The 12,866-nt window shown below is 47.4% G+C and overlaps 1 protein-coding gene across 7 annotated transcripts in view; it reads right to left on the minus strand.

Moving 5' to 3' along the window:
- PRDM16 (PR/SET domain 16) overlaps positions 1 to 12,866 on the minus strand; it is a 286,505-nt gene continuing 273,639 nt past the window's right edge. For 6 of the 7 annotated variants that reach the window (XM_079325962.1, XM_079325960.1, XM_079325959.1 and 3 more), the window contains 5 exons: positions 9,167 to 9,336; positions 7,826 to 8,000; positions 6,499 to 6,729; positions 5,050 to 5,224; positions 1 to 2,917 (listed from right to left, as the gene is read on the minus strand). In XM_079325962.1, coding sequence (XP_079182088.1) covers positions 2,783 to 2,917; positions 5,050 to 5,224; positions 6,499 to 6,729; positions 7,826 to 8,000; positions 9,167 to 9,336 — 886 coding nt within the window. In that variant the 3' untranslated portion in view covers positions 1 to 2,782. The remainder of the gene's footprint in view (positions 2,918 to 5,049; positions 5,225 to 6,498; positions 6,730 to 7,825; positions 8,001 to 9,166; positions 9,337 to 12,866) is intronic. The other variant, XM_079325961.1, reaches the window with a different exon arrangement.

Below are 12,866 nucleotides of genomic sequence, written 5' to 3' on the forward strand. Positions count from 1 at the left end.
GGGGACAGTGACAGTGGCAGCTCAGTTGGAGCAAGGAGCTGGCCAGCTGCTTCTGGAGAAATGACACAACTGGCAGCAGGGCTGAGAGAGTGAAGGGGAGACCATAAATACCCCACTTATACAATTGCATTCCTTAGTATTGCTCAGTGTTGGCCCACATTTTGGTGTCCAGCTCACTGCCACTCCCTTGGCTGCTCTGTCACCTCCCCCTGCTGACGAGTGCAATGCTGACCTGCCCTGAGGATTCTCCAAGGGTGAACAAAACATGGTCAGAGCACCCAAACACCCACTGCTGCCCACAGATCCTGATCCAGCACAGCAGGCAGTGCCACAGCCCTGCCAGAGAGATGCTCAGACACGTGGTTTGCTCTGAGCAGCTGCCAGGAGTCAGGGAGCTGCAGCTGCAATGGGACAGGATGGGTCTGTCCCTGTGTTTAAGGCCATTCCCATGTTCTCCTGGAGCAGGGCCATCGAGGCAGAGCATCTCCACTGGCCTCCTCCTCCTCCTGTGCTGCTCCCAGTCACTGGGACCTTCCTCCAAGGCCCCAGGAGCTTCAAGGCAAAGGGGAGCCCAGGGATGATTGTCTGGAGAATCAGCAGCACCACTGGCAGCACTGACTGGGGTCATTTGGCACATGGACTAAATCTTCCTGCTCCCTGCTTATCCAACATCCAACCTCAACAACACCATTTTGGTCCTTCACTACATATTATATTAACATGATTTCTTCACAAGAATGATATCTAATGTAAAAAAAAAAATACTGTTAAGGAAGAAATAAAATAAGAGAGGAATTAGCCCAAAATTACAAGTTATATACAGATTAAAATAAATTCCATCAGGAAAAGAAACAATTCTTTTATTATTTTCAGTTGGCCCCTGTGGGAATAATTTAAAGGCAAAGCGCCTTGGGCAGGGCTGTGCTGCAGCCTCTGGAGTGGGGATGATGGGATGGGATGGGATGGGATGGGATGGGATGGGATGGGATGGGATGGGATGGGATGGGATGGGATGGGATGGGATGGGATGGGAGGGGACAGGGCTGTCCCTCTCCTCTGGCAGGGTCGGCTCTCAGGCTCTACCTGCCCAGGAGCTTTGTGCAAATACATGAAGCAGCTCAGTCACACCACCTGGTGCTCTCAGAGCCTTGGGCACTTTCACAGGATGTTGTGGAAAACCAAAAAGGGGAGGGTAAATTTTATTGGGAAACACACTGGTGCTGCTAATTTACCTCTTGCTCCATCTGTACCCCTGGGTGCTTTCCTGTGGGGGCTCCCCAAAATCAGCCTTACATGTGCTCTTGGGTGTAAAGCTGAATTGCAAAGGTGTCACACCCAGCTCTGACTCTGTTTTGCTCAGGGAGCTGGTTCCATTGTTTTGGCCTGCTGGAATGAGGCTTCCCACACTGGACTGGCTTAGAACCCTGCATCTGCCCTTTTCCATGGCTTTCCCAACCATTCCATAAAGGAAAGTCATGTCTAAATTCCTGCTCCAACAGCAGATGGGAATTGCACAGCACAAAGCTTGCAGGATTTGTGGAGGCTGCTGTATACCAGCAGAGAAGATAAGGTTTTGAAGTGATTGGAAACCACTCATAAAATCTCTGTGAGAAATTTCATAGTCAGAGAGACAACTGGATTCTTGTCTCTGTGCTCTGCATCCCTCAGGCTGCTGGAGCATGGAAATGTTCATATTTCTACTTAAATTACAGGCTAAGCAGCAGCGGGTTGTGCAGAGGGAAAACCAGGCCAAAACAATGGTGTGAATCAGAGATGTGTGCACTGATACCATCAGCAGGGGGTGATGTCACCCTGAAACCTTGGGAGGTGACACACGGGGAGGTGACACAGGAGCAGATGTGTCTGAGCTCCCTGGTGAGGTGATGCTTTTCCAGCACACATTTCCTTATGCACAACCAGGCAAGGCTTTACCCCATGACCTCTCTGCTTGGGGAAACCCAAGCATTTCCAGGAGCTCCACCAGCCTGGCTCTGTCCCATGCTGGGCTCACAGGTACCAGGAGGGACAGGAGCTCTCCCAGCCTCGCCCAGGGCACAGCCGACCATCCGTGTCCGTGTGACACATCTGTCACCCAACCTCAGCCTCCTCCAGGCTGGAGAGGTCTCAGCTGGGAGCTGCACGTGGCTCATGATGACAGCAAGCCTCACCTTGGAGGAGCTTTGCACTGTGCCAGTGTTTTGCTGGGAACAAAGGACAGGATGGTGTTTCTGTGGCAGCGCAGAATTCCGAATTCTTCTTGGGGGGGGAGCAGTTTAATGGGTTGGATTTGTCTTTCCCTGGCATAACTCCAGTGGCTGTATCAGAATTGCACCAGGGACAGGTCACACCTGGCTGTGCTCCCCTGGTGCTTCTCCACTCAGCTGGCTGGGGAGGAAATGCTGCTGTGGTTCTGAGCTGTCGCTCCTGCTCAGGCTGTGCTGGCTCAGTGACACTGCCTTGGAAGGTTGGAGGGGCCAATCTTTGATTGCACTGTTGCAATTCGTGTCTTGCTCATGCTATTCCTACAGGCTGTGAAATCCTGGGGCTGCTTCAGGCTTATCCAGTTTGGGAGAGGTTCATTCTGATAAATTAGAAAGGAAAACTCTGGAGAGATAAAAATGCAGGACGTGTAGGTCGGACGCGACAGGTTTCCTTCTCAGCCCAAAGTCCAGACGACTCCCTGAGGCCCCCTCATCCATCTCCTGCTGGCTGGGATTTTGCTGGGATGGCTGCAGCACCACCAGCACCTCGCCTGGGCTCCGGCCAGTGCCTTGTGGACCTCTCAGAGGTGGTTGATGGGGTTAAAGGTCCCCGACTCTGAAGCTGCTCCTGCCATGTCCAGCCAAGCCCCCAGAGAGTTCTGGGAGGACGTGTGGAGGGGAGCGTTCTCAGACAGGGACAGCATCATTGCATAAGCCTGGGGAGAGAGGGGGGCAAGGGCAGGAGTGAGAACACAGAGTGGAGGAGCACTGTGTAAAACACAGCACCCCCAGCCCTGCCCACCTGGGCCAGCAGCATCCTCTGCTGGGCTGAACTCACACCCACAAAATGCCAGATCATGGTTTGTAGGGACATTGGGAGGCACCATCATTCCCACTGGTGTTCACAGGACCAAACCCATCCTGCACTGCCTGTGCTCAGTCACAAACCTCCATGTGATCCCAGGCTCTGCTCCCAGGGGAAAGCAGCTGTTACTGGGGCTGATTCTTAAAAAAAGCACATCCCCAGAGAAGGCTCAGTGAGGCTGGGCTGGGGCAGCAGTGCCCAGGGAAGGGGTGGCAGCTCCTCATCCTGACTCAATCCCTGGCATGGGCCCTCTGCTGATGCCAGTGTGGATATTTAGGGATGTGGAATTCTCATTGCCACGATTGGCATGGCATCTCATTGTCAGGGAGGGTTTAGTGCTGCAGTGAAACCCTCAAAGGTGTCTGCTGAGAGAAATGCAGAGAGACTTGTTTATCCTCTAATAAACTGCTGTCTCCCTGTAACCTGGCTGCTCTCCCTCCACCAGGACACAAGATTTGTCTCACACACCTCTCTGTGCCCTTTCTCAGCCCACATGAGTGATGTGGGGCTTAGGAAAATAATAACCTCATAGAACAGAGGGGAAAACCAATGTTATTGTCACTCATGGTCTGAAAAAGAGGAGAACATGGTCCCCCCCCTCCCCACCCCCTGGGCCAGGGAAGAGGTACAATTTTGTGGTTTTGTGGACACACACACTTCTAAAATTCCTGAAAACTAAGCCAAAGGAGAGCTGTGCTGCTCACACAAGGTTTTTAATATTACCTGCCAAAAGGTGGGTAAATTAGTAAGTTGCTTCTTGTGATTCAAGTGTAAAACAGAGACAAAAATCAAAACTACCTTCCCCCATCCAAGCACAGGCTGCACCAGGGTGGTACATTGGAAAAAGAGCAAGCTGTCCCAAAGAGTTAGTGCATTTGGGATGTTAGTGACAGGACACAGGGAAGAGTCAGGCAAGTGGCTTGTGTTTAAATGGGTGTCACCCCAAAAAAACTGTTGTGCTCTCTCTTCCAGCAGCCTCTCCCCAGCCCCACTACTGGCATCCACTATGAAGAAGGACAAAAATTTCCCAAGTTTTGGATGATGCTAATTTAATAATTATGTTCTACATGGTAGCTGCACTAAGCTACTGCTCTGCTGGACATTTGAAATAGATTTTGGGATAAATTCTGTTGCTTGAGGGTCAGAAAGGGCCTCTTAGGTGAGAGCTGTGCTCATCCCCCACCAGGGAATGTCTCCTCCTTCCAGCCCAGGCTGCTGAGGTACCTTCACTGAACAGTTCTTTTGTGAGAATTCTTGTGGGGGGATCAAGAGATCAACTCCACAAATCCAGACTGGGTATTTTCACTAATTAAAAAGCAGAAAGCACACACAGGCCTGCTCCAAACCTCCAGATTTCTCTCAGAATTTCAGTAATTCTGAAATGCCATTTTGATGTTTTTAGTGTGTCTAAACTGGTTTGGCTCACAGGGCTGGGATTTTTCTTTTCTATTTTCTGGTTTACATTTAGAAATCAAGGAGATAAACAAGGATACCCTCTAGACATGCTGGGTTGCAAGTCCTGGATATATTATTATCTTTCACACCTGTTTTAATCAAACCCAAGGGCACTTTGTTGCTGTTTCTGCAGACCAAACCTCAGTGGTTACCAACAGAAGAGCCACCCCAAAGTATAAATAAATAAGGAGTTACAAAAACATTTATACAGACAGATAAAAACACACAGATGCCTCTCTCTTCCTGTATAGCCCCGTTCTCACTGCACAGGCTGAGATAAATCTATAAAGGTGATAAATCTATCTAAAGGTGATTCCCACTCCCTTCCTCCTCTATTTCAATTTAGTGGCAACAAGAGACATTCATGTGTGTGTTAGAATTGCTGCTGGAAAGCAGGAATAACCTTCTGGAAGGGGAAAACAACCCACTGGAAGGGGAAAATGACCCTTGGCTGGAGGTGGCCAGCAGCTCCCTAATCCTGCTGTACACACTGGTGGCAAGCTAGGAAAACGTTCTGGATATACCCACCTGGTTTTTAGCCTGCCTGTACAGAGTCTGTTTTATTGCCTCAGAGTCTAAGGTGGAATTAAACACATCTTTAACTTCAAATGCTTCCTCGGCCGCTTTGCGGAGATCCAGCCCCTTCCCAAAATTCGGCATCTGCTCCAAATCTAACAGGCCGGCTTCGTCCTCCTCAACACACCTGTACCAATGACCAGGGGAAGGGGTGACCTGTGTTAGCTGGTCTGGCCCAGAGCCTGCATGCACCACCCAGGGGGCTCAGCAGCCACATGCGTGAGGGGATGGACAGACGGACACGGACACGACACGGGATGGGAGGAGCGAGGAGAAGTGGAGAGCAACAAGCAGCAGGTTCTGGCTGAGGTTCTGCACCAAAACCAGAGGTGCTTTCAGGGTTGTGTGACTTGGGCTGTGAATACCCACAGAAACTGGGGCAAGCTGCAGCAAAAGGAGAGCTGAGCCTGTGCTGTGTGCAGCAATCTTTCATTTTGAAGGTGTTCAGACATGGCTTGATCTTGGGGGATAAAGCCTTTACTTTTTAAAGAATAATGGAATCTGGTTTGGGTTGTTTCATTTCACTCTCTGCCATGGGCAGGGACACCTCCCACTATCCCAGAGTACTTCACATCCTGTTCAGCCTGGTCTTGGACACTTGCAGGGATCCAGGGGCAGCCACAGCTGCTCTGGGCATCCTGTGCCAGGACCTCACCACTCTCACAGGGAAGGATTTTCCCTGAAGAACAAACCTATATCTCTCCTCTTTCAATTTAAATCCACTCCCCCTTGTCCTGTCACTCCAGGCTTTTGGGAAGAGTCTCCCTTCATATTTCCTGTACCTTCCTTCAGGTACTGGAAGGTCACCTTGGAGCCTTCTCCATGCTGAACAATCTCAGTTCTCTCAGCCTTTCCTCACATCAGAACTGCTCTATCCCTCTGCTCATCCTGAGATCTCCTCTGGACTCTCTCCAGCAGCTCCACATCCCTCCTGTGCTGGCACCCCAGAGCTGGAGGCAGCTCTGCAGGTGGGTCTCACCTGGACAGGGCAGAGGGGCAGAACCCCTTTTTTTGCCAGAGCTCTTAGAACTCCACTTGAATCCAAGAATATTTTGCTACAACTCAAGGGGCGATAGCAGCATCAAAGGCATTGCACAAATGACTCTTCCCTTGCCCTGACCAGTTTTGGAGAGAAAAACGACATCTGCTGAGTTGTGTTACCCTGAAAACTCTGGGTTTTGTGTCTGTTCTCCTGCCCCAGACTCCTCAAGCCTTGGATATCATTCCAGACTCCTTGCAGTCCACTTGTCTCATGTCCCCCACCAGGGTGAAATGGAATCTGGAGTGGATGTTTGAATCAAACCAGAGGCATGGCATGGCTTGGAGAGAACAAACCCACAGCACTCACCATGCACCACGGACACGGGCAGGGGGCTGAGCCCCTGGCAATGGCCCCCTCACCTTCGGGTGTGGTCAAAGCTCATGGTCAGAGACGTGGGCTCCTCATCCTCCTCATCCTCGAACGCTCCCCGCGGCTCCGCCGTGGGCGACGCCGTCTCGTCCTGGGACTTCCCAGTCAGGCTGTCGTCATCTTCCTCTTCCAGTTCTTCATCCTCATCATCCACATCTTCTGCCTTCTCGTTTGCCAAGCCGTGGCACTGGGAGTTGCCATCAATATCCTGGATTTCTGGCCTGAAATGTTGCATTGAAGGGCAGGGAGGAGAAGGAGAAGGAGAAGGAGAAGGAGAAGGAGAAGGAGAAGGAGAAGGAGAAGGAGAAGGAGAAGGAGAAGGAGAAGGAGAAGGAGAAGGAGAAGGAGAAGGAGAAGGAGAAGGAGAAGGAGAAGGAGAAGGAGAAGGAGAAGGAGAAGGAGAAGGAGAAGGAGAAGGAGAAGGAGAAGGAGAAGGAGAAGGAGAAGGAGAAGGAGAAGGAGAAGGAGAAGGAGAAGGAGAAGGAGAAGGAGAAGGAGGAAAGGAAAGGAAAGGAAAAGGAAAAGGAAAGGAAAAGGAAAAGGAAAAGGAAAAGGAAAGGAAAGGAAAGGAAAGGAAAGGAAAGGAAAGGAAAGGAAAGGAAAGGAAAGGAAAGGAAAGGAAAGGAAAGGAAAGGAAAGGAAAGGAAAGGAAGGAAAGGAAAGGAAAGGAAAAGGAAAGGAAAGGAAAGGAAAGGAAAGGAAAGGAAAGGAAAGGAAAGGAAAGGAAAGGAAAGGAAAGGAAAGAAAGGAAAGGAAAGGAAAGGAAAGGAAAGGAAAGGAAAGGAAAGGAAAGGAAAGGAAAGGAAAGGAAAGGAAAGGAAAGGAAAGGAAAGGAAAGGAAAGGAAAGGAAAGGAAAGGAAAGGAAAGGAAAGGAAAGGAAAGGAATCTTTAAGTCATGTATTCCCACTAGAATGCAAGACTTTGATAATGTTATACACAGATATGAACCCAGAGACACATTTATATACATGTATATATTATTTAAAATGTAATAAAGAAGAAAACCAATGTGCTTCAGGCATTTAAAAATCACCCTTCACTGTTCCTAAGGGCCAATGAACATGCTGAGAATACACCAGCACCAAGACTTTTTCAACTACAAATTTGTGTAGTCTGATTTAAATGCTGGCTTTTCATCTCTTAAAATTAACATTTGTGGGACAAAACACCTTCCTATTTCTCTGGGCTCTGCCCTCCAACAATTTCCCTTGGAGCAATCAGCAGAAGGAAGATTCTGCCAGCCAGCCTGAATTCCCTCTTGCTGCTCTGCTGCTCATGCCTGTTCTGTCAGCAGATAATTTTATTTCCTTGCCTACCTTTTATCTGCTAAAGCCGACGCTTGGTTCATCTCGCTATTTGCAATAAAATTTCTGATTTCTGAGAAGTAGGAATCCTCTTTTTCATCTAAAAGTGCATGGTTGTCTGATTCCGAGTTGGGGGAGGAGGCGCTGGTCCCGAGGTGGTTGGTGATGACTCCGGAGTGCTGGCTCACTGTGGGGCAGCAGCAAGGGGGGACAGCAGGAGGGACAACAGGAGGGACAACAGGAGAGACAACAGGACACTCCATCAGGTGTTGGCAAGGCCAGTAAGAATGTTCTCAACAGCCCCTTCACTTTATTTTAATGGTTTAATACTCAAGAGGAAAGTCACGGAGCAAAGATCCCAAAGGGAGATTGTGTTTTTCCCAAATACAGAGGTGGTATTTAGATATTTAGGTGATATTTAGATTTTTATGGACAATACAAACAATTTAAGAACCATTGCAGAGATATTTGCCTAAACCTTTTCCATAATAAATTTTTTTACCCATGCTGGGAAATCACTTCTTTTCATCACATAAATTCCTTCCTTTTATTTTTTTATGTTAAAGCCTATTTATCTTCTTGAATTTCCAAAAACCCCTACAAACTCATCCTTAGGGGATAGTGCATTCCAGCAAGGCTTCCCAAGGGCCAGACCATGAGTCTCCTCTCTCCAGTGATCCCCAGCAGATCCACAGAGTTGGAACCCTGGTCACTGAGAATTTTAGACTTTCTGTGCTGACAGGCACTAACTCCCAGTAGAACACTGCTTTTGACCAGAGGCTGTGGAGAAAGCTTCCAAAACTGAGTGATAGAACTGGGATTATGGGTGTGTAGTTGGAATAGAAGTGTGTAATATCACATGGTGGAAAATTTGAAATTTGGGGTTTTAGAATATAGTGACAGATGTAAAGCGAGATGGAGGTTTTAGGGCAGAGGTTTGTCACGTGGTGGAAAATTTGAAATTTGGGGTTTTAGAATATAGTGACAGGTGTAAAGTGAGATGAAAGTTTTAGGACAAAGATTTGTCTTTCTTCTTCACCTTCTTCTCCATGAGTTTCTGTGATTTTGTGTAATTGGATTAAAATGTCTTCGTTGTGGGTCATGGGTGGTTGGTTATTGGGTTAAAAGTAAAAATAATTTAGGTGTCATTTCTTAATTAGAGAGTTTGCCTTTAAAAGACCTTGGAGAGAGAGAGAGAGCTCCACTTTTAATTTGTTAGCTAGAAGTGCTCTAGAACTCACTGTTTGTAACATAGATACAAATTAATAAACATCTGAGTCCGAACATGAATTACCATCTTGTGCATTTAATCCTGACCCCGACAAAAGAAGATAAAATGTGATATTTGCCTACCTGGAACGTTCTCGTGCTCGTGTTTCTTCAGGTGCCTGTCCAGGTTGGTCTGCTGCCCAAAGCACCTGTTGCACAGGTGGCACTTGAATGGCTTCTCCTTGTTGTGGATGTTCCGCACGTGCCGCTGCAGGTTGGAGGAAATGCTGAACGACCTGTCACAGTATTTACACCTGCAAACCAGCAGAAAACGACAAAGAGTGCAATGTGAGGGGGGAGATCTCAACAAAACACAAGCAACAACGCAACAATATGAAAAAGCAACGCTGAAAACCAACCAACTAACAAAAAAAAACCCCAAAAAACAAACCCCTGTGTATGGATGCTGCTGGGAACCAGGGAAAAAGCAGCCTTGAAGCCTTGGGTTTCTCAGGCTGCTCAAGGACAAGAAATTGTAACAATGATTAAACATCTCCTGGAGATGATGTTTTGCACAAAGCATGTTTTCAAAGAGGTGTTGCCTTCTTGGACAAACTAGCCTTTTCTATTTAGTTTTGCACCATCTATCTTATATAAATGCGATGGCTTTTCAATAAATTGTTTCTTCTTACTGCTTTGAAGAAGTTGTGTGTGTTGCTACATTATTCACCTTTCCTAATCAGACAGCAACAAACCCCAACAACCCCCCCAAAAAAATCCTCCTCAAAACCTCATCCCCATCCCCCCCCCTCCTCCCAAAAAAAAAAAAAGGAGAAAAATCTGGCTATCAAAATCCCAGGAAATGTTGGTCTATAAATCTTTACTCAGCTGAAGGAAGCACAAAGCATTAATCACCCCAGACAAATCTGATACTATTGTTACTCAAGGAGCACAAAGAAAGGATTAGGATTAATTAGGAAGTGAGTGGTCCAAACAAATAAGAGTTTGAAACAAAATAATTACTTTTCCATGCATGGATGTAGGAATGAGAGATGTGGATTTATTCCTTCCACATTTTTTGAGAGGAATCAGATGAAATATGTCTGTGGAGGGAGGACAAGGATAATAGAAGAAGAAAGAAAGGAGGTGAAATGTATAAAATAGTTATTAACAGGCAAATCCCTGCATGACAGCTGGACACACAGAAAATTCTGGCTTTATTTCTGAAATTCCTTGTGATACTGGACATGCAGGGACTGCAGCATGGATTTAAAGGTAATTATAACTATTCTTATGACAAAACAGCTCCCAGTAAATCCAGCATCCTTTCCGAACAGGGTAAGATTTCCTCCTAGAAGTGAATATCTGGTTTATGATGAAAAGTTGGAATGTGATGAGCCAAGGATATCCAGGGGAGTTGCTGAGTGAAGAAATATTCCCTCTCTGAGCTGAGTCTCTGCAGGACCCATGGTAGAGGGGCTGGGGGCTTGCTCAAAGCCACCCCCCCCCCCTTTTTGGGTTTGATTCCCTCCAAATAAATCAGAATTGTGCAGGGTAGTGTTGAGAGCTCCCAGAGCAGTGCTGGAGCCGCTGATGGACTGAAGGTGGCAGCTCCGAGCTGTGACAGAGTTTGGGTCTAAAACTCCTGAAAAAACCCTCATTTCTAACGGGTCTCTCCTTACATCTCCCTTTAAACACGTCACTTGTACCTCAGCAAAGCTGCTCCCCCCAGCTCTGCTTCCAGAATCCCTTTGCTGCAAATCCTGGACACTTCCAAAATTCCAACTCTGCCCAAGTCCTTGTAACTCCAGAACAAACCCACAGAAGCAGGACTGCTCTGAGCTCCTCTAACCCACAGCAACATGTTCCCCATGCTCTTTGATGGGAATCCTGGAATTCCAGAATGATTTTGGGACCCCAAACCCCATGTAGTGCCAACCCCTGCCATGGCAGTGACAATTTCCACTGTCCCAAGGTGCTCCAAGCCCCGTCCAACCTGACCTTGGACACTGCCAGGGATGGGACAACCTGTGCCAGGGCCTTCCTAGCACTCCAAAACACAGAGATGGAGATTTTGGGAATATCAGTAGCTCCTGATGTGCACAGACTCACCCATGCCTGCCTCACTCAAGGATGGATTTCCCTGGACACAGAGGACATGGGATTCTTCCCTACAGACACAACAGGTTCAACTGCCAGTGGAAAAGGTCCCTGCTGTACAACACACACACACCCCATTTCCAGATGTGCTCCAGCTGTGATTTTTATTGGGTCTCTAAAAACAAATCGATATTATTTTTGGGAAAAGTGGGGATACATTTATGAAACACTCTCTCTCACTGAATGTTTATGGATTCCATGTCCACCTCCGAATTTCCTACTGCTAAATCTCCAACAAGAATAAAGATATTTCAAATAATGGGCCTTTATTAGGATTAACAAAGGGAGAGAGCAAAGTCCCTTTTTAAACCACAGCATTTCCAGACTTGTAAAGTCTTTAGTTTTCCTTTTTTTTTTTTCCCAAACCCCCCAAGTAACTCTAGAAAACAAGAAGTTATTTGAACATCAGCAAGAGCAATCACAGTTTCTATACAGAGAGTTAAACACGGATTTCTAACACCAAGGAATTTGCTCTCAGATTCCTGTTCAGCACTCCAGCAAACTGCAATATCCAAACCTGCCAATATCCCAATGCTCCTGCTACTCCATGGGATTTTCATGAGTGGTTTTGTCCAGTTTAAACCAGAAGCCCCCTTCTCATCCTTGCTGACACCAGGGGTTTTTCTCTCATTGCTTGTCCTCACCAGCTCCTAAAAAATGGGCTTTTTTATGTGTTCAGTGCCTGGCACAGTGGGCACCAGGGTAACCCATGTCCCCAGCCTGGCTGTCCCTGCCATCACCCCCAGGAGCAGCTCCAGACATTTAAAGGCAGCTCTCACACATCCAAAGCAGGAAGGACCCTGCCTCCTCCACATCCATTTATTTAGATGTTCAGGAAGCCTTTGAAAAGTTCCCTGTGACAGGTCCTTGCCCTAACCATGAGCTATGTGGATCCAGGGTCGGGAATGGGGAGGGATAAAGAGCTTGTTAAAAAAATAGGAACCAGAGGGGCACTGGGAAGGAGCAGGGAATGGCTGGGAGCAGAGGGATGAGGGAGATGTCCAGGGTTATTTGTGGCCCCAGAGGGGTTGGTGCTGGGAGTTCTGCTGGTTTTAATCTAAATAAATGGCCCAGGCAGAGGAACCAGCTTAAATTCAAGGGAAGGGGTGAGGAGAAGAATAAAACTCAAAAGCAGCAGTGTTTGTTTTGCTTTAAGCTTCTCCCTTATCAGCTTAAAGGGCTGAAAACACCCAAAGTGGGAGGGAGGGACAGCAAGGAAGGAGCCAGGATGGAGCTGGGGAGATCTGAGAGGAAATCCTGGGAGCTGGAGGAGCTCTGGTACCTGGGACAAGATGGGAGAAAACAGGGAGCAAACCTGGGAATGTGGGCAGGAGTTCCTGTGTCCCTCTCACAAAGTATTGCACTGATCAGTGTGAGCTGGAGAGGCAAAATTGCAGAAAAAAACCAAAAAACACATGGAAAGCAACTCCCCCTCCAAGTGCATTTATAGCAGGGCTGAGCTCAGGCTGCATTTTGAAAACCAGAAAATGAGAAATATCTTCAATATTTATTGAGCTATGTGCAATTGAAATGACATGGTAGATGTCAGCTGTCACTGTGAGTTCCAGCTTAATGCAGGTGACAGGACACAAGGTCTCCAAGAGCCTTTTTGTCACTGAATTCTGAAATACATAGTCCTGAATTTCAGGTTTGGGGCAGAAAAAAAAAGAAAGAGTGAAAAGAA

The sequence above is a fragment of the Erithacus rubecula genome (assembly GCF_903797595.1).
Source record: "Erithacus rubecula genome assembly, chromosome: 24".
Classification (NCBI taxonomy): domain Eukaryota; kingdom Metazoa; phylum Chordata; class Aves; order Passeriformes; family Muscicapidae; genus Erithacus; species Erithacus rubecula.